The sequence below is a fragment of the Trematomus bernacchii genome, unplaced genomic scaffold (genome assembly GCF_902827165.1).
Source record: "Trematomus bernacchii unplaced genomic scaffold, fTreBer1.1, whole genome shotgun sequence".
NCBI classification, from domain to species: domain Eukaryota; kingdom Metazoa; phylum Chordata; class Actinopteri; order Perciformes; family Nototheniidae; genus Trematomus; species Trematomus bernacchii.
Window position 1 is genome coordinate 46,578 of NW_022987883.1, and position 21,470 is coordinate 68,047.

Genomic DNA, 21,470 nt, shown 5'->3' on the forward strand with positions numbered 1-21,470 from the left:
TTATTAAAACATTATTAAAGCCGAAAATCTGCCTTAAAAACCAAACTCAGGGCGCCCTGATTCATTTAATGACTACGGCAGCCGGTGAGGGACAATAATGAAAGAAACGAGTTACAATCTGAAAGTGGAATAGCAATGCTAGCATAATGTAAGACATATTAAGCGCTTTATGTTGAATAAACGTTAAAAATACAGAAACCATCCGGTGGTTTTTAACGTGAAGGATTCCCGGTGGACCTGCAGCTGTTAGCGAAGCTTTAATTAAACAGTCCTGCTTGTTTTTAGCTTCAGAGCTAACAGGCTAGCAGCTGAGATGGAGGAATGTCAGTTAGATCCGCAAGAAGTGGGTAAGAAACATCTCTTTTAATGCTTTTTAACTTAAAACTGCAGGTTTGTTGAGTTTCTGAGTCTTCAGGAAGTTATTTAGGGGCTTGTTTATTCAGTCTGCTGCTGCTAATGTGTCACAATAAACAAAAACAAACAAAAAATAAACAAAATGTGTCAGAATTAAACTAAAATAAACGTCAAAATTAACATAATACGCACAGAAAACATGATGACGTTGATTATATTGATTATATAACGTTTAAGCATGAAATAATGTCTGTAGCGTTTCTAATGGGGACATGTAGTTCCTATGGTTCTCCACCAGGGGGCGCCTGTGAGTAGAGAAGCAGCAGCAGTAGAAGAAGACAGTTATTATATTTATTTAATTTAATATTAAAACATTTGAATTTATATATTATTATTTTTTTCTATACATTTAAATGTTTTCCCCGAATGTATTACTTTAACAAATAAGCCATTATAAAAGTAGTTGGACATGTTTTTCCTTTAAATTCACTTATTAATTACTCGCCTTATTTCTGAATCTGTAATTTAAAATCTATTATCAGCAATGAAATACAAAATAATAATAAAAAAAAATAAGTATAATTATTTTTAAACCTGGTTAAATGATAATAAAAATGAATCTAAAATAGTGTTTGGTGATTTTAAATGGTCCTGTTTGTGTTTCAGAGGAGGCCAAGGCGTTCTGGGCGGAGGAGGACGTGGACCAGGTATTCGACGGAGTCTACGATTACCTGGATCACCTGAAGAGAGTCCTGAAGAAGAACACTGCCACAGATAAAGGTAACGCTTCTCTTCTTCTGTGGTACCTCACATCACTTCCTGTTGTAGTGAGCTGACTTCCTGTCCTGTGTTCAGAGTTCGTTCAGGGTCTGAAGCTCCTTGAGGTCCTGAACTCTCCTCCAATCGAGGGCCAGGACGCCTCTGTGGTCCAGGTGGTCATCGGATCAGGTACTCACGCTCTTATTCTGAAAATCACGCTCTTATTCTGTAAATCATGCTTTTATTCTGAAAACCACACTCTTATTCTGAAAATCAGGTTTTTATTCTGTAAATCATGCTTTTATTCTGAAAATTACGTTTTTATTCTGTAAATCATGCTCATATTCTGAAATCATCCTTTTATTCTGAAATCATGCTTTTATTCTGAAGTATTTTTTGTTAGTTGTTAAAGTATTTATTAAATATATTAATATAACTGGTATTTTTGTCTCATTTTGACGGTGCCATCCTGTCCAGATGAACTCCCCCCCCCTGAGTTCTCCCCTGACTCCTCCCCCCTTGGCCCCCCCGCTGAGGAGCTGCTGCCCCCCCTCTACCTGCCGCACACCTGCAGCAAGGTGAACATAATAATAATCATTAATAATAAGATATAAGATATAATATATATTTTATATAATAGCTGTGTTTCTCCCTGCAGTCCTGCATGCCCAGCTTACCCAGCATGCCTCAGTGCACCCCTGCGTTCTGGGGTCAGAACCCCCTGAAGGTGCCGCTGCTCTCCGGCTTTAAGAGGCTGACCTCCATGGCGATGTCATCGGGGGCGGAGCCTGAGAAAGGGGGCGGGGACGTCCTGTACAAGGCGCCGTGCGGGAAGAGCCTGAGTAACCATGACGACGTGATGCACTTCCTGTTGGCGTCCGAGAGCTACGACTTCCTGCAGGTTGGTGCAAAACACAGAGAACTACAAAACACATAGAGAACTACAAAACAACACAGAGAACTACAAAACACAGAGAGAACTACAAAATGACACAGAGAACTACAAAACACAGAGAGAACTACAAAACAGAGAGAACTACAAAACACAGAGAACTACAAAACAATACACAGAGAACTACAAAACAACACAGAGAACTACAAAACAGAGAGAACTACAAAACACAGAGAGAACTACAAAACAACAGAGAACTACAAAACACAGAGAGAACTACAAAACACAGAGAGAACTACAAAACACAGAGAACTACAAAACACACAGAACTACAAAACACACAGAACTACAAAACAACACAGAACTACAAAACACAGAGAGAACTACAAAACAATACACAGAGAACTACAAAACAACACAGAACACTTTAAAACGACACACAGAGAACTTCAAAACAACACAGAGAACTTCAAAACACAGAGAGAACTACAAACCACACAGAACTACAAAACACACATAGAACTACAAAACACACATAGAACTACAAAACACACATAGAACTACAAAACACACAGAACTACAAAACACACATAGAACTACAAAACACAGATATAACTACAAAACACACAGAACTGCAAAACATACAGAGAACTACAAAACAATACACAGAGAACTACAAAACACACATAGAACTACAAAACACACAGAGAACTACAAAACACAGAGAACTACAATACACAGAGAACTTCAAAACAACACAGAGAACGTCAAAACACAGAGAGAACTACAAAACACACATAGAACTACAAAACACACATAGAACTACAAAACACAGAGAGAACTACAAAACACAGAGAGAACTACAAAACAAAAACATATAACTACAAAACACAGATAGAACTACAAAACAATACACAGAGAACTACAAAACACAGAGAACTACAAAACACAGAGAACTACAAAACACAGAGAGAACTACAGGAACACACAGAGAACTACAGGAACACACAAAGAACTACAAACACAGAGAGAACTACAGGAACACACAGAGAACTACAAAACACAGAGAACTACAGGAAAACACAGAGAACTACAGGAACACACAGAGAACTACAGGAACACACAGAGAACTACAGGAACACAGAGAGAACTACAAAACACACAGAGAACTACAAAACACACAGAGAACTACAAAACACACATAGAACTACAAAACACAGAGAACTACAAAACACAGAGAACTACAAAACACACAGAACTACAAAACACAGAGAGAACTACAAAACAATACACAGAGAACTACAAAACAACACAGAACACTTTAAAACGACACACAGAGAACTTCAAAACAACACAGAGAACTTCAAAACACAGAGAGAACTACAAAACACAGAGAGAACTACAAAACACAGAGAGAACTACAAAACACAGAGAGAACTACAAAACACACATAGAACTACAAAACACAGATAGAACTACAAAACACACATAGAACTACAAAACACACATAGAACTACAAAACACACAGAACTACAAAACACAGAGAGAACTACAAAACAACACAGAGAACTTCAAAACACAGAGAGAACTACAAAACACACAGAGAACTACAGGAACACACAGAGAACTACAAAACACAGAGAGAACTACAGGAACACAGAGAGAACTACAGGAACACACAGAGAACTACAGGAAAACACAGAGAACTACAGGAACACACAGAGAACTACAGGAACACACAGAGAACTACAGGAACACACAGAGAACTACAAAACACAGAGAACTACAAAACAACACAGAGAACTACAAAACACACAGAGAACTACAAAACACACATAGAACTACAAAACACACATAGAACTACAAAACACAGAGAACTACAAAACACAGAGAGAACTACAAAACAATACACAGAGAACTACAAAACAACACAGAACACTTTAAAACGACACACAGAGAACTTCAAAACAACACAGAGAACTTCAAAACACAGAGAGAACTACAAAACACAGAGAGAACTACAAAACACAGAGAGAACTACAAAACACACATAGAACTACAAAACACAGATAGAACTACAAAACACACATAGAACTACAAAACACACAGAACTACAAAACACAGAGAGAACTACAAAACACAGAGAGAACTACAAAACAATACACAGAGAACTACAAAACAACACAGAACACTTTAAAACGACACACAGAGAACTTCAAAACAACACAGAGAACTTCAAAACACAGAGAGAACTACAAAACACACAGAACTACAAAACACACATAGAACTACAAAACACACATAGAACTACAAAACACACAGAACTACAAAACACACAGAACTACAAAACACACATAGAACTACAAAACACAGATATAACTACAAAACACACAGAACTACAAAACATACAGAGAACTACAAAACACACATAGAACTACAAAACACACAGAGAACTACAAAACACAGAGAACTACAATACACAGAGAACTTCAAAACAACACAGAGAACGTCAAAACACAGAGAGAACTACAAAACACACATAGAACTACAAAACACAGAGAGAACTACAAAACACAGAGAGAACTACAAAACACAGAGAGAACTACAAAACAAAAACATATAACTACAAAACACAGATAGAACTACAAAACAATACACAGAGAACTACAAAACACAGAGAACTACAAAACACAGAGAACTACAAAACACAGAGAGAACTACAGGAACACACAGAGAACTACAGGAACACACAGAGAACTACAAACACAGAGAGAACTACAGGAACACACAGAGAACTACAAAACACAGAGAACTACAGGAAAACACAGAGAACTACAGGAAAACACAGAGAACTACAGGAACACACAGAGAACTACAGGAACACAGAGAGAACTACAAAACACACAGAGAACTACAAAACACACAGAGAACTACAAAACACACATAGAACTACAAAACACACATAGAACTACAAAACACAGAGAACTACAAAACACAGAGAACTACAAAACACACAGAACTACAAAACACAGAGAGAACTACAAAACGACACACAGAGAACTTCAAAACAACACAGAGAACTTCAAAACACAGAGAGAACTACAAAACACAGAGAGAACTACAAAACACAGAGAGAACTACAAAACACAGAGAGAACTACAAAACACACATAGAACTACAAAACACAGATAGAACTACAAAACACACATAGAACTACAAAACACACATAGAACTACAAAACACACAGAACTACAAAACACAGAGAGAACTACAAAACAACACAGAGAACTTCAAAACACAGAGAGAACTACAGGAACACACAGAGAACTACAGGAACACACATAGAACTACAGGAACACACAGAGAGAACTACAGGAACACAGAGAGAACTACAGGAACACACAGAGAACTACAGGAAAACACAGAGAACTACAGGAACACACAGAGAACTACAGGAACACACAGAGAACTACAGGAACACACAGAGAACTACAAAACACAGAGAACTACAGGAACACACAGAGAACTACAAAACACAGAGAGAACTACAAAACACAGAGAGAACTACAAAACACAGAGAGAACTACAGGAACACACATAGAACTACAAAACACAGATAGAACTACAAAACACACATAGAACTACAAAACACACATAGAACTACAAAACACAGAGAGAACTACAAAACACAGAGAGAACTACAAAACACACATAGAACTACAAAACACAGATAGAACTACAAAACACACATAGAACTACAAAACACACATAGAACTACAAAACACAGAGAACTACAAAACACAGAGAACTACAAAACACAGAGAACTACAAAACACAGAGAGAACTACAAAACACAGAGAGAACTACAAAACACAGAGAACTACAAAACACACATAGAACTACAAAACATACAGAGAACTACAAAACAACACATAACTACAAAACACAGAGAACTACAAAACAATACACAGAGAACTACAAAACACACATAGAACTACAAAACACACAGAGAACTACAAAACACAGAGAACTACAATACACAGAGAACTACAAAACAACACAGAACACTTTAAAACGACACACAGAGAACTTCAAAACACAGAGAGAACTACAAAACACAGAGAGAACTACAAAACACACATAGAACTACAAAACACAGAGAGAACTACAAAACACACATAGAACTACAAAACACACATAGAACTACAAAACACAGAGAGAACTACAAAACACAGAGAGAACTACAAAACACACAGAGAACTACAAAACAACACAGAGAACTACAAAACACAGATAGAACTACAAAACAATACACAGAGAACTACAAAATACACAGAGAACTACAAAACAGAGAACTACAAAACACAGAGAGAACTACAAAACACACATAGAACTACAAAACAACACAGAGAACTACAAAACAACACAGAGAACTACAAAACAACACATATAACTACAAAACAACAGAGAGAGAACTACAAAACAACACAGAGAACTACAAAACAACACAGAGAACTACAAAACACACAGAACTACAAAACAACACATAGAACTACAAAACAACACATAGAACTACAAAACACACAGAGAACTACAAAACAACACAGAGAACTACAAAACAACACAGAGAACTACAAAACACACAGAACTACAAAACAACACAGAGAACTACAAAACACACAGAGAACTACAAAACAACACAGAGAACTACAAAACAACACGGAGAACTACAAAACACACAGAACTACAAAACAACACAGAGAACTAGAAAACAACACATATAACTACAAAACAACAGAGAGAGAACTACAAAACAACACAGAGAACTACAAAACAACACAGAGAACTACAAAACAACACATATAACTACAAAACAACAGAGAGAGAACTACAAAACAACACAGATAACTACAAAACAACACAGAGAACTACAAAACAACACAGAGAACTACAAAACAACACAGAGAACTACAAAACAACACAGAGAGAACTACAAAACACAGAGAGAACTACAAAACACACATAGAACTACAAAACACACATAGAACTACAAAACACACATAGAACTACAAAACACAGAGAGAACTACAAAACACACATAGAACTACAAAACACACATAGAACTACAAAACACAGAGAGAACTACAAAACACAGAGAGAACTACAAAACACACAGAGAACTACAAAACAACACAGAGAACTACAAAACACAGATAGAACTACAAAACAATACACAGAGAACTACAAAATACACAGAGAACTACAAAACACAGAGAACTACAAAACAATACACAGAGAACTACAAAATACACAGAGAACTACAAAACACAGAGAACTACAAAACACAGAGAGAACTACAAAACACACATAGAACTACAAAACAACACAGAGAACTACAAAACAACACAGAGAACTACAAAACAACACATATAACTACAAAACAACAGAGAGAGAACTACAAAACAACACAGAGAACTACAAAACAACACAGAGAACTACAAAACACACAGAACTACAAAACAACACATAGAACTACAAAACAACACATAGAACTACAAAACACACAGAGAACTACAAAACAACACAGAGAACTACAAAACAACACAGAGAACTACAAAACAACACAGAGAACTACAAAACACACAGAGAACTACAAAACAACACAGAGAACTACAAAACAACACGGAGAACTACAAAACACACAGAACTACAAAACAACACAGAGAACTAGAAAACAACACATATAACTACAAAACAACAGAGAGAGAACTACAAAACAACACAGAGAACTACAAAACAACACATATAACTACAAAACAACACAGATAACTACAAAACAACACAGAGAACTACAAAACAACACAGAGAACTACAAAACAACACAGAGAGAACTACAAAACACACAGAAAACTACAAAACACAGAGAACTACAAAACAATACAGATAACTACAAAACAACACAGAGAGAACTACAAAACACACAGAACTACAAAAGAACACAGAGAACTACAAAACAACACAGAGAACTACAAAATAACACAGATAACTACAAAACAACACAGAGAACTACAAAACAATACAGATAACTACAAAACAACACAGAGAACTACAAAACAACACAGAGAACTACAAAACAATACAGATAACTACAAAACAACACAGAGAGAACTACAAAACACACAGAACTACAAAACAACACAGAGAGAACTACAAAACAACACAGAGAACTACAAAACAACACAGAGAACTACAAAACAACACATAGAACTACAAAATAACACAGAGAACTACAAAACAACACAGAGAACTACAAAACACACAGAGATCTACAAAACAACACATAGAACTACAAAACAACACAGAGAACTACAAAAGAACACAGAGAACTACAAAACAACACAGAGAACTACAAAACAACACACAGAACTACAAAACACACAGAACTACAAAACACACAGAACTACAAAACAACACAGAGAACTACAAAACAACACAGAGAACTACAAAACAACACAACAACACAGAGAACTACAAAACAACACAGAGAACTACAAAACAACACAGAGAACTACAAAACACACAGAACTACAAAACAACACAGAGAACTAGAAAACAACACATATAACTACAAAACAACAGAGAGAGAACTACAAAACAACACAGAGAACTACAAAACAACACAGAGAACTACAAAACAACACATATAACTACAAAACAACAGAGAGAGAACTACAAAACAACACAGATAACTACAAAACAACACAGAGAACTACAAAACAACACAGAGAACTACAAAACAACACATATAACTACAAAACAACAGAGAGAGAACTACAAAACAACACAGAGAACTACAAAACAACACAGAGAGAACTACAAAACACACAGAACTACACAACAACACAGAGAGAACTACAAAACACACAGAACTACACAACAACACAGATAACTACAAAACAACACAGAGAGAACTACAAAACACACAGAACTACACAACAACACAGAGAACTACAAAACAACACATAGAACTACAAAACAACACATAGAACTACAAAACAACACAGAGATAACTACAAAACAACACATAGAACTACAAAACACACAGAGAACTACAAAACAACACATAGAACTACAAAACAACACAGAGAGAACTACAAAACAACACAGAGAGAACTACAAAACAACATAGAGAGAACTACAAAACACACAGAGAACTACAAAACAACACAGAGAACTACAAAACAACACATAGAACTACAAAATAACACAGATAACTACAAAACAACACATAGAACTACAAAACAACACAGAGAACTACAAAACAACACAGAGAACTACAAAACACACAGAGATCTACAAAACAACACATAGAACTACAAAACAACACAGAGAACTACAAAACAACACAGAGAACTACAAAACAACACAGAGAACTACAAAACAACACACATAACTACAAAACACACAGAACTACAAAACAACACATAGAACTACAAAACACACAGAGAACTACAAAACAACACAGAGAACTACAAAACAACACAGAGAACTACAAAACAACACAGAGAACTACAAAACAACACAGAGAACTACAAAACACACAGAACTACAAAACAACACAGAGAACTACAAAACAACACAGAGAACTACAAAACAACACATATAACTACAAAACAACACAGAGAACTAGAAAACAACACATATAACTACAAAACAACACAGAGAACTACAAAACAACACAGAGAACTACAAAACAACACATATAACTACAAAACAACAGAGAGAGAACTACAAAACAACACAGATAACTACAAAACAACACAGAGAACTACAAAACAACACAGAGAACTACAAAACAACACAGAGAACTACAAAACAACACATATAACTACAAAACAACAGAGAGAGAACTACAAAACAACACAGAGAACTACAAAACAACACAGAGAGAACTACAAAACACACAGAACTACACAACAACACAGATAACTACAAAACAACACAGAGAGAACTACAAAACACACAGAACTACACAACAACACAGAGAACTACAAAACACACAGAGAACTACAAAACAACACAGAGATAACTACAAAACAACACAGAGAGAACTACAAAACACACAGAGAACTACAAAACAACACATAGAACTACAAAACAACACATAGAACTACAAAACACACAGAGAACTACAAAACAACACATAGAACTACAAAACAACACAGAGAGAACTACAAAACAACACAGAGAGAACTACAAAACAACATAGAGAGAACTACAAAACACACAGAGAACTACAAAACAACACATAGAACTACAAAACAACACAGAGAACTACAAAACAACACAGAGAACTACAAAACACACAGAGATCTACAACACATAGAACTACAAAACAACACAGAGAACTACAAAACAACACATAGAACTACAAAACACACATAGAACTACAAAACACACATAGAACTACAAAACACACAGAGAACTAAACAACACAGAGAACTACAAAACAACACAGAGAACTACAAAACAACACAGAGAACTACAAAACAACACAGAGAACTACAAAACAACACAGAGAACTACAAAACAACACAGAGAACTACAAAACAACACAGAGAACTACAAAACAACACAGAGAACTACAAAACAACACATATAACTACAAAACAACAGAGAGAGAACTACAAAACAACACAGAGAACTACAAAACAACACAGAGAACTACAAAACAACACATATAACTACAAAACAACAGAGAGAGAACTACAAAACAACACAGATAACTACAAAACAACACAGAGAACTACAAAACAACACAGAGAACTACAAAACAACACAGAGAGAACTACAAAACACACAGAAAACTACAAAACAACACAGAGAACTACAAAACAATACAGATAACTACAAAACAACACAGAGAGAACTACAAAACACACAGAACTACAAAAGAACACAGAGAACTACAAAACAACACAGAGAACTACAAAACACACAGAACTACACAAGAACACAGAGAACTACAAAACAACACAGAGAACTACAAAATAACACAGATAACTACAAAACAACACAGAGAACTACAAAACAATACAGATAACTACAAAACAACACAGAGAGAACTACAAAACAACACAGAGAACTACAAAACAACACATAGAACTACAAAATAACACAGATAACTACAAAACAACACAGAGAACTACAAAACAATACAGATAACTACAAAACAACACAGAGAGAACTACAAAACACACAGAAAACTACAAAACAACACAGAGAACTACAAAACAATACAGATAACTACAAAACAACACAGAGAGAACTACAAAACACACAGAACTACAAAAGAACACAGAGAACTACAAAACAACACAGAGAACTACAAAACACACAGAACTACACAAGAACACAGAGAACTACAAAACAACACAGAGAACTACAAAATAACACAGATAACTACAAAACAACACAGAGAACTACAAAACAATACAGATAACTACAAAACAACACAGAGAGAACTACAAAACAACACAGAGAACTACAAAACAACACAGAGAACTACAAAACAACACATAGAACTACAAAATAACACAGATAACTACAAAACAACACAGAGAACTACAAAACAATACAGATAACTACAAAACAACACAGAGAACTACAAAACAATACAGATAACTACAAAACAACACAGAGAGAACTACAAAACAACACAGAAAACTACAAAACAACACAGAGAACTACAAAATAACACAGATAACTACAAAACAACACAGAGAACTACAAAACAATACAGATAACTACAAAACAACACAGAGAGAACTACAAAACAACACAGAGAACTACAAAACAACACATAGAACTACAAAACAACACATAGAACTACAAAACAACACATAGAACACAGAAAACTACAAAACAACACATAGAACTACAAAACACACAGAGAACTACAAAACAACACAGAGAACTACAAAACAACACATAGAACTACAAAACAACACAGAGAACTACAAAACAACACAGAGAACTACAAAACAACACATAGAACTACAAAACAACACAGAGAACTACAAAACAACACATAGAACACGGAGAACTACAAAACAACATAGAGAGAACTACAAAACACACAGAGAACTACAAAACAACACATAGAACTACAAAACAACACACAGAACTACAAAACAACACAGAGAGAACTACAAAACAACACAGAGAGAACTACAAAACAACACAGAGAGAACTACAAAACACACAGAGAACTACAAAACAACACATAGAACTACAAAACAACACACAGAACTACAAAACAACACAGAGAGAACTACAAAACAACACAGAGAGAACTACAAAACACACAGAGAACTACAAAACAACACAGAGAACTACAAAACAACACAAACAACACAGAGAGAACTACAAAACAACATAGAGAGAACTACAAAACACACAGAGAACTACAAAACACACAGAGAACTACAAAACAACACATAGAACTACAAAACAACACAGAGAACTACAAAACAACACATAGAACTACAAAACAACACAGAGAACTACAAAACAACACAGAGAACTACAAAACAACACATAGAACTACAAAACAACACAGAGAACTACAAAACAACACATAGAACACGGAGAACTACAAAACAACATAGAGAGAACTACAAAACACACAGAGAACTACAAAACAACACATAGAACTACAAAACAACACACAGAACTACAAAACAACACAGAGAGAACTACAAAACAACACAGAGAGAACTACAAAACAACACAGAGAGAACTACAAAACACACAGAGAACTACAAAACACACAGAGAACTACAAAACAACACAGAGAACTACAAAACAACACAGAGAACTACAAAACAACACATAGAACTACAAAACAACAGAGAACTACAAAACAACACAGAGAACTACAAAACAACACAGAGAACTACAAAACAACACATAGAACTACAAAACAACATATAGAACTACAAAACACACATAGAACTACAAAACAGCACAGAGAACTACAAAACACACAGAGAACTACAAAACACACAGAGAACTACAAAACAACACAGAGAACTACAAAACAACACAGAGAACTACAAAACAACACATAGAACACGGAGAACTACAAAACAACATAGAGAGAACTACAAAACACACAGAGAACTACAAAACAACACATAGAACTACAAAACAACACACAGAACTACAAAACAACACAGAGAGAACTACAAAACAACACAGAGAACTACAAAACAACACAGAGAGAACTACAAAACACACAGAGAACTACAAAACACACAGAGAACTACAAAACAACACAGAGAACTACAAAACAACACATAGAACTACAAAACAACAGAGAACTACAAAACAACACAGAGAACTACAAAACAACACAGAGAACTACAAAACAACACATAGAACTACAAAACAACATATAGAACTACAAAACACACATAGAACTACAAAACACACAGAGAACTACAAAACAACACAGAGAACTACAAAACAACACAGAGAACTACAAAACAACACATAGAACTACAAAACAACATATAGAACTACAAAACAGCACAGAGAACTACAAAACAGCACAGAGAACTACAAAACAACACATAGAACTACAAAACAACATATAGAACTACAAAACAGCACAGAGAACTACAAAACAACACAGAGAACTACAAAACAACACAGAGAACTACAAAACACACAGAGAACTACAAAACAACACAGAGAGAACTACAAAACAACACAGAGAACTACAAAACAACACATAGAACTACAAAACAACACATAGAACTACAAAACACACAGAGAACTACAAAACACACAGAGAACTACAAAACAACACAGAGAACTACAAAACAACACAGAGAACTACAAAACAACACAGAGAACTACAAAACAACACAGAGAACTACAAAACACACAGAACTACAAAACAACACAGAGAACTACAAAACACACAGAACTACAAAACAACACAGAGAACTAGAAAACAACACATATAACTACAAAACAACACAGAGAACTACAAAACAACACAGAGAACTACAAAACAACACATATAACTACAAAACAACAGAGAGAGAACTACAAAACAACACATAACTACAAAACAACACAGAGAACTACAAAACAACACAGAGAACTACAAAACAACACAGAGAACTACAAAACAACACAGAGAACTACAAAACAACACATATAACTACAAAACAACACAGAGAGAACTACAAAACACACAGAACTACAAAAGAACACAGAGAACTACAAAACAATACAGAGAGAACTACAAAACAACACAGAAAACTACAAAACAACACAGAGAACTACAAAACAACACAGATAACTACAAAACAACACAGAGAACTACAAAACAATACAGATAACTACAAAACAACACATAGAACTACAAAACAACACATAGAACACAGAAAACTACAAAACAACACATAGAACTACAAAACAACACAGAGAGAACTACAAAACAACACAGAGAACTACAACACAACACAGAGAACTACAAAACAACACATAGAACTACAAAACAACACATAGAACACAGAAAACTACAAAACAACACATAGAACTACAAAACACACAGAGAACTACAAAACAACACAGAGAACTACAAAACAACACATAGAACTACAAAACAACACAGAGAACTACAAAACAACACAGAGAGAACTACAAAACAACACAGAGAACTACAAAACAACACAGAGAACTACAAAACAACACAGAACTACAAAACAACACAGAGAACTACAAAACAACACAGAGAGAACTACAAAACAACACAGAGAACTACAAAACAACACATAGAACTACAAAATAACACAGATAACTACAAAACAACACAGAGAACTACAAAACAATACAGATAACTACAAAACAACACAGAGAACTACAAAACAATACAGATAACTACAAAACAACACAGAGAGAACTACAAAACAACACAGAAAACTACAAAACAACACAGAGAACTACAAAATAACACAGATAACTACAAAACAACACAGAGAACTACAAAACAATACAGATAACTACAAAACAACACAGAGAGAACTACAAAACAACACAGAGAACTACAAAACAACACAGAGAACTACAAAACAACACATAGAACTACAAAACAACACATAGAACTACAAAACAACACATAGAACACAGAAAACTACAAAACAACACATAGAACTACAAAACACACAGAGAACTACAAAACAACACAGAGAACTACAAAACAACACATAGAACTACAAAACAACACAGAGAACTACAAAACAACACATAGAACTACAAAACAACACAGAGAACTACAAACAACACATAGAACACGGAGAACTACAAAACAACATAGAGAGAACTACAAAACACACAGAGAACTACAAAACAACACATAGAACTACAAAACAACACACAGAACTACAAAACAACACAGAGAGAACTACAAAACAACACAGAGAGAACTACAAAACAACACAGAGAGAACTACAAAACACACAGAGAACTACAAAACAACACATAGAACTACAAAACAACACAGAGAGAACTACAAAACAACACAGAGAGAACTACAAAACAACACAGAGAGAACTACAAAACACACAGAGAACTACAAAACAACACAGAGAACTACAAAACAACACAGAGAACTACAAAACAACACAAACAACACAGAGAGAACTACAAAACAACATAGAGAGAACTACAAAACACACAGAGAACTACAAAACACACAGAGAACTACAAAACAACACAGAGAACTACAAAACAACACAGAGAACTACAAAACAACACATAGAACTACAAAACAACATATAGAACTACAAAACACACATAGAACTACAAAACAGCACAGAGAACTGCAAAACAACACATAGAACTACAAAACAACATATAGAACTACAAAACACACATAGAACTACAAAACAGCACAGAGAACTACAAAACACACAGAGAACTACAAAACAACACAGAGAACTACAAAACACACAGAGAACTACAAAACAACACAGAGAGAACTACAAAACAACACAGAGAACTACAAAACACACAGAACTACAAAACAACACATAGAACTACAAAACAACACATAGAAACTACAAAACACACAGAGAACTACAAAACAACACAGAGAACTACAAAACAACACAGAGAACTACAAAACAACACAGAGAACTACAAAACACACAGAACTACAAAACAACACGGAGAACTACAAAACACACAGAACTACAAAACAACACAGAGAACTAGAAAACAACACATATAACTACAAAACAACACAGAGAACTACAAAACAACACAGAGAACTACAAAACAACACATATAACTACAAAACAACAGAGAGAGAACTACAAAACAACACATAACTACAAAACAACACAGAGAACTACAAAACAACACAGAGAACTACAAAACAACACAGAGAACTACAAAACCAACACAAGAGAACTACAAAACAACACATATAACTACAAAACAACACAGAGAGAACTACAAAACACACAGAACTACAAAAGAACACAGAGAACTACAAAACAACACAGAGAGAACTACAAAACACACAGAACTACAAAAGAACACAGAGAACTACAAAACAACACAGAGAGAACTACAAAACAACACAGAAAACTACAAAACAATACAGATAACTACAAAACAACACAGAGAACTACAAAACAATACAGATAACTACAAAACAACACAGAGAGAACTACAAAACAACACAGAGAACTACAACACAACACAGAGAACTACAAAACAACACATAGAACTACAAAACAACACATAGAACACAGAAAACTACAAAACAACACATAGAACTACAAAACACACAGAGAACTACAAAACAACACAGAGAACTACAAAACAACACATAGAACTACAAAACAACACAGAGAACTACAAAACAACACAGAGAGAACTACAAAACAACACATAGAACTACAAAACAACACAGAGAACTACAAAACAACACATAGAACTACAAAACAACACATAGAACTACAAAACAACACAGAGAACTACAAAACAACACATAGAACACAGAGAACTACAAACAACATAGAGAGAACTACAAAACACACAGAGAACTACAAAACAACACATAGAACTACAAAACAACACACAGAACTACAAAACAACACAGAGAGAACTACAAAACAACACAGAGAGAACTACAAAACACACAGAGAACTACAAAACACACAGAGAACTACAAAACACACAGAGAACTACAAAACAACACAGAGAACTACAAAACAACACAAACAACACAGAGAGAACTACAAAACAACATAGAGAGAACTACAAAACACACAGAGAACTACAAAACACACAGAGAACTACAAAACACACAGAGAACTACAAAACACACAGAGAACTACAAAACAACACAGAACTACAAAACAACACAGAGAACTACAAACAACACAGAGAACTACAAAACACACAGAGAACTACAAAACAACACAGAGAACTACAAAACACACAGAGAACTACAAAACAACACATAGAACTACAAAACAGCACATAGAACTACAAAACAGCACAGAGAACTACAAAACACACAGAGAACTACAAAACAACACAGAGAACTACAAAACACAGAGAACTACAAAACAACACAGAGAACTACAAAACAACACAGAACTACAAAACACACAGAGAACTACAAAACAACACATAGAACTACAAAACACATAGAACTACAAAACACACAGAGAACTACAAAACAACACAGAGAACTACAAAACACACAGAGAACTACAAAACAACATAGAGAGAACTACAAAACACACATAGAACTACAAAACAGCACATAGAACTCAGAGAACTACAAAACAACACAGAGAACTACAAACAACACATAGAACTACAAAACAACACAGAGAACTACAAAACAACACAGAGAACTACAAACCCGTCCTCTTCTGCTTCTCAGATGAACTCCCTGGCCGTTTCCCAATGTCGAGTAAAGCTGCTGCAGAGCCACTATTCCAGGTGTACTACGTCATGGAGCGGCCCCCTAACCCTAACCCTAACCCCTGAAGGACTGTTTAGATGCCCAGCATCCGGCGCCGCTCCATGACGTATACCTGGAATAGTGGCTCTGCAGCAGCTTTACTCGTCTGCTCCTCTCTGTCTTGACTGAGATAAACACCTGTCTCCCCCCCCAGGTGGACTTCTTCACCTTTAACCCCCAGGTGCTCCTGGACCCCCCCCCCCCTGCAGGGCCCCCTGGGGCCAGAGCAGGATCTGAGTCGGGGTTTAGAGGCGACGCCCGTGCAGATCCTCCTGGGAGGGGCCCCCCCTCCCATCTTCCGCTACAGGAAGGAAAGATGGCCGCACGGCTGCTTCCTGTCTCGCAGCCCGGACCTGTTCACTTCCTGCTGCGACTGCACCGACGGCTGCAGCCAATCATCGCGCTGCGCCTGTGTCGCCATGACCACCGGGGGGCGGGGCTACAGCCACCACCGCCTGGCTCAGCCCGTCCAATCAGGGTGAGTCCGGGTCAATAATCTTATTTAAAGTTCTCCTATTGTGCTGTTTTTAGGCAGATATCACAGGTCTCAGATATAAGGACATGTCTCTGAAGTGTCCTGCTCCTAACCCCAAACAGATCCTTGTACCCCCCCCCCTCTCTTCCAGCTGTTACTAAGGACATGTCTCTGAAGTGTCCTGCTCCTAACCCCAAACAGATCCTTGTAGCCCCCCCCCCCTCTCTCCCAGCTGTTACTAAGGACATGTCTCTGAAGTGTCCTGCTCCAAACCCCAAACAGATCCTTGTAGCCCCCCCCTCTCTCCCAGCTGTTACTAAGGACATGTCTCTGAAGTGTCCTGCTCCAAACCCCAAACAGATCCTTGTAGCCCCCCCCCCCCCTCTCTTCCAGCTGTTACTAAGGACATGTCTCTGAAGTGTCCTGCTCCAAACCCCAAACAGATCCTTGTAGCCCCCCCCCCCCCCCTCTCTCCCAGCTGTTACTAAAGAGCTGACTCTGGGTCAGTAGCTTCAGAGAGAGAGTAGATCTCATCAGGAGAACTCTCCCAGCAGAAACTCAGCTAAATGCTGCCGTGATGAAACTCCATATCATGTTCCAAACCACATGAAGGATTCTCTCTGAAACAGTATGGAGCTCAAACTCTTTCTCTCTCAGGTTTACCACAAGGTGACTTCCTTTTGATTTCCTGCTTCTTCACACACACTCTCTCCAGTACAGGTTAGCTCTGAGTGTTAGCATGGTAATGTAAACACAGTTATTTAATGTGTTTCAGGGTGTATGAGTGTGGCCCCTGGTGCAGCTGTGTTCGGGGCCCCTGTCAGAACCGACCCGTCCAGCGGGGCCTGAGGGTCCGGCTGCAGGTCTTCAGAGCGGAGGGGCGAGGCTGGGGGGTCCGCTGCCGTGACGACGTCGACACGGGGACCTTCATCTGCATCTACGCAGGTAAACAGGAAGAACATAGGGAACTACAAACACACACAGGGAACTACAAACACACACAGGGAACTACAAACACACACAGGGAACTACAAACACACAGGGAACTACAAACACACACAGGGAACTACAAACACACACAGGGAACTACAAACACACAGGGAACTACAAACACACACAGGGAAACTACAAACACACACAGGGAACTACAAACACACACAGGGAACTACAAACACACACAGGGAACTACAAACACACACAGGGAACTACAAACACACACAGGGAACTACAAACACACACAGGGAACTACAAACACACACAGGGAACTACAAAACACACACAGGGAACTACAAACACACACAGGGAACTACAAACACACAGGGAACTACAAACACACAGGGAACTACAAACACACACGGGGAACTACAAACACACACAGGGAACTACAAACACACAGGGAACTACAAACACACACAGGGGAACTACAAACAACACACAGGGAACTACAAACACACACAGGGAACTACAAACACACACAGGGAAACTACAAACACAACAGGGAACTACAAACACACACAGGGAACTACAAACACACCCAGGGAACTAACAAACACCCACAGGGGAACTACAAACACACAAGGGAACTACAAACACACACACAGGGAACTACAAACACACACAGGGAACTACAAACACACACACAGGGAACTACAAACACACACAGGGAACTACAAACACACACAGGGAACTACAAACACACACAGGGAACTACAAACACACACACAGGGAACTACAAACGCACAGGGAACTACAAACACACACAGGGAACTACAAACACACACAGGGAACTACAAACACACACAGGGAACTACAAACACACACAGGGAACTACAAACACACGTTAACACACGTTAATGTGTGTGTGTTTACCATGTGTCAATGTGTGTGTGTTTACCATGTGTTAATGTATGTGTTTACCATGTGTCAATGTGTGTGTGTTTACCATGTGTTATTGTGTGTGTGTTTACCATGTGTCAATGTGTGTGTGTTTACCATGTGTTATTGTGTGTGTGTTTACCATGTGTTATTGTGTATGTGTTTACCATGTGTCAATGTGTGTGTGTTTACCATGTGTTATTGTGTGTGTGTTTACCATGTGTTATTGTGTATGTGTTTACCATGTGTCAATGTGTGTGTGTTTACCATGTGTCAATGTGTGTGTGTTTACCATGTGTCAATGTGTGTGTGTAGGCGTGATGCTGCGCAGGGTGCAGAGCGATCCCCCCCCTCCAAAGCTAACGAGGGCCGACCTGCCGTCGGACGACGAGGTGGAGCTGGTCACTGAGTGGCTGCCCCCCCACCAGGGAACCCCCCCCCTGCACGTCCCCGTCATACAGAGGCCCCCCACAGGGCAGGAGGTCAGCTGTCTTAATGTTGTTGTTGTTGTTATTGTGTTACATTGAGTTCTGTTTCTGAGGTCAGCTGTGTTTATCTGCAGGCGACTGAGGCCCCGCCCCCATCCTCAGGTGAGTCAGGTGATCCGGAGGGGGGGGTCAGGAAGAGCCAGAAGAAGAGAGCTCTGCAGCCGGAGGACGTTTACTTCCTGGACGCCAGCAAGGAGGGCAACGTGGCACGCTTCATAAACGTGAGGGAAACATGTTCAGAAAAACTACACACATGAAACTACAAACACACAGAAAACTACAAACACACAGGAAACTACAAACACACATGAAACTACAAACACACAGAAAACTACAAACACACAGGAAACTACAAACACACATGAAACTACAAACACACAGGAAACTACAAACACACATGAAACTACAAACACACAGGAAACTACAAACACACATGAAACTACAAACACACAGAAAACTACAAACACACAGGAAACTACAAACACACATGAAACTACAAACACACAGGAAACTACAAACACACAGGGAAACTACAAACACACATGAAACTACAAACACACATGA

The 21,470-nt window shown here is 37.3% G+C and overlaps 1 protein-coding gene across 1 annotated transcript; it reads left to right on the forward strand.

Annotated features, from left to right (window-relative positions):
* Positions 1-91: 91 nt before the first annotated feature.
* On the forward strand, positions 92-21,127 carry LOC117469710 (histone-lysine N-methyltransferase SETDB2-like; the record flags this gene model as incomplete). Its single annotated transcript, XM_034114191.1, is given in 10 exon segments — positions 92-347; positions 1,021-1,134; positions 1,210-1,302; positions 1,591-1,691; positions 1,772-2,014; positions 18,223-18,276; positions 18,278-18,546; positions 19,319-19,488; positions 20,734-20,900; positions 20,981-21,127. Coding segments are annotated over 10 exon segments (1,392 nt in total), but the record flags the coding sequence as incomplete, so codon positions are not given.
* Positions 21,128-21,470: the final 343 nt, after the last annotated feature.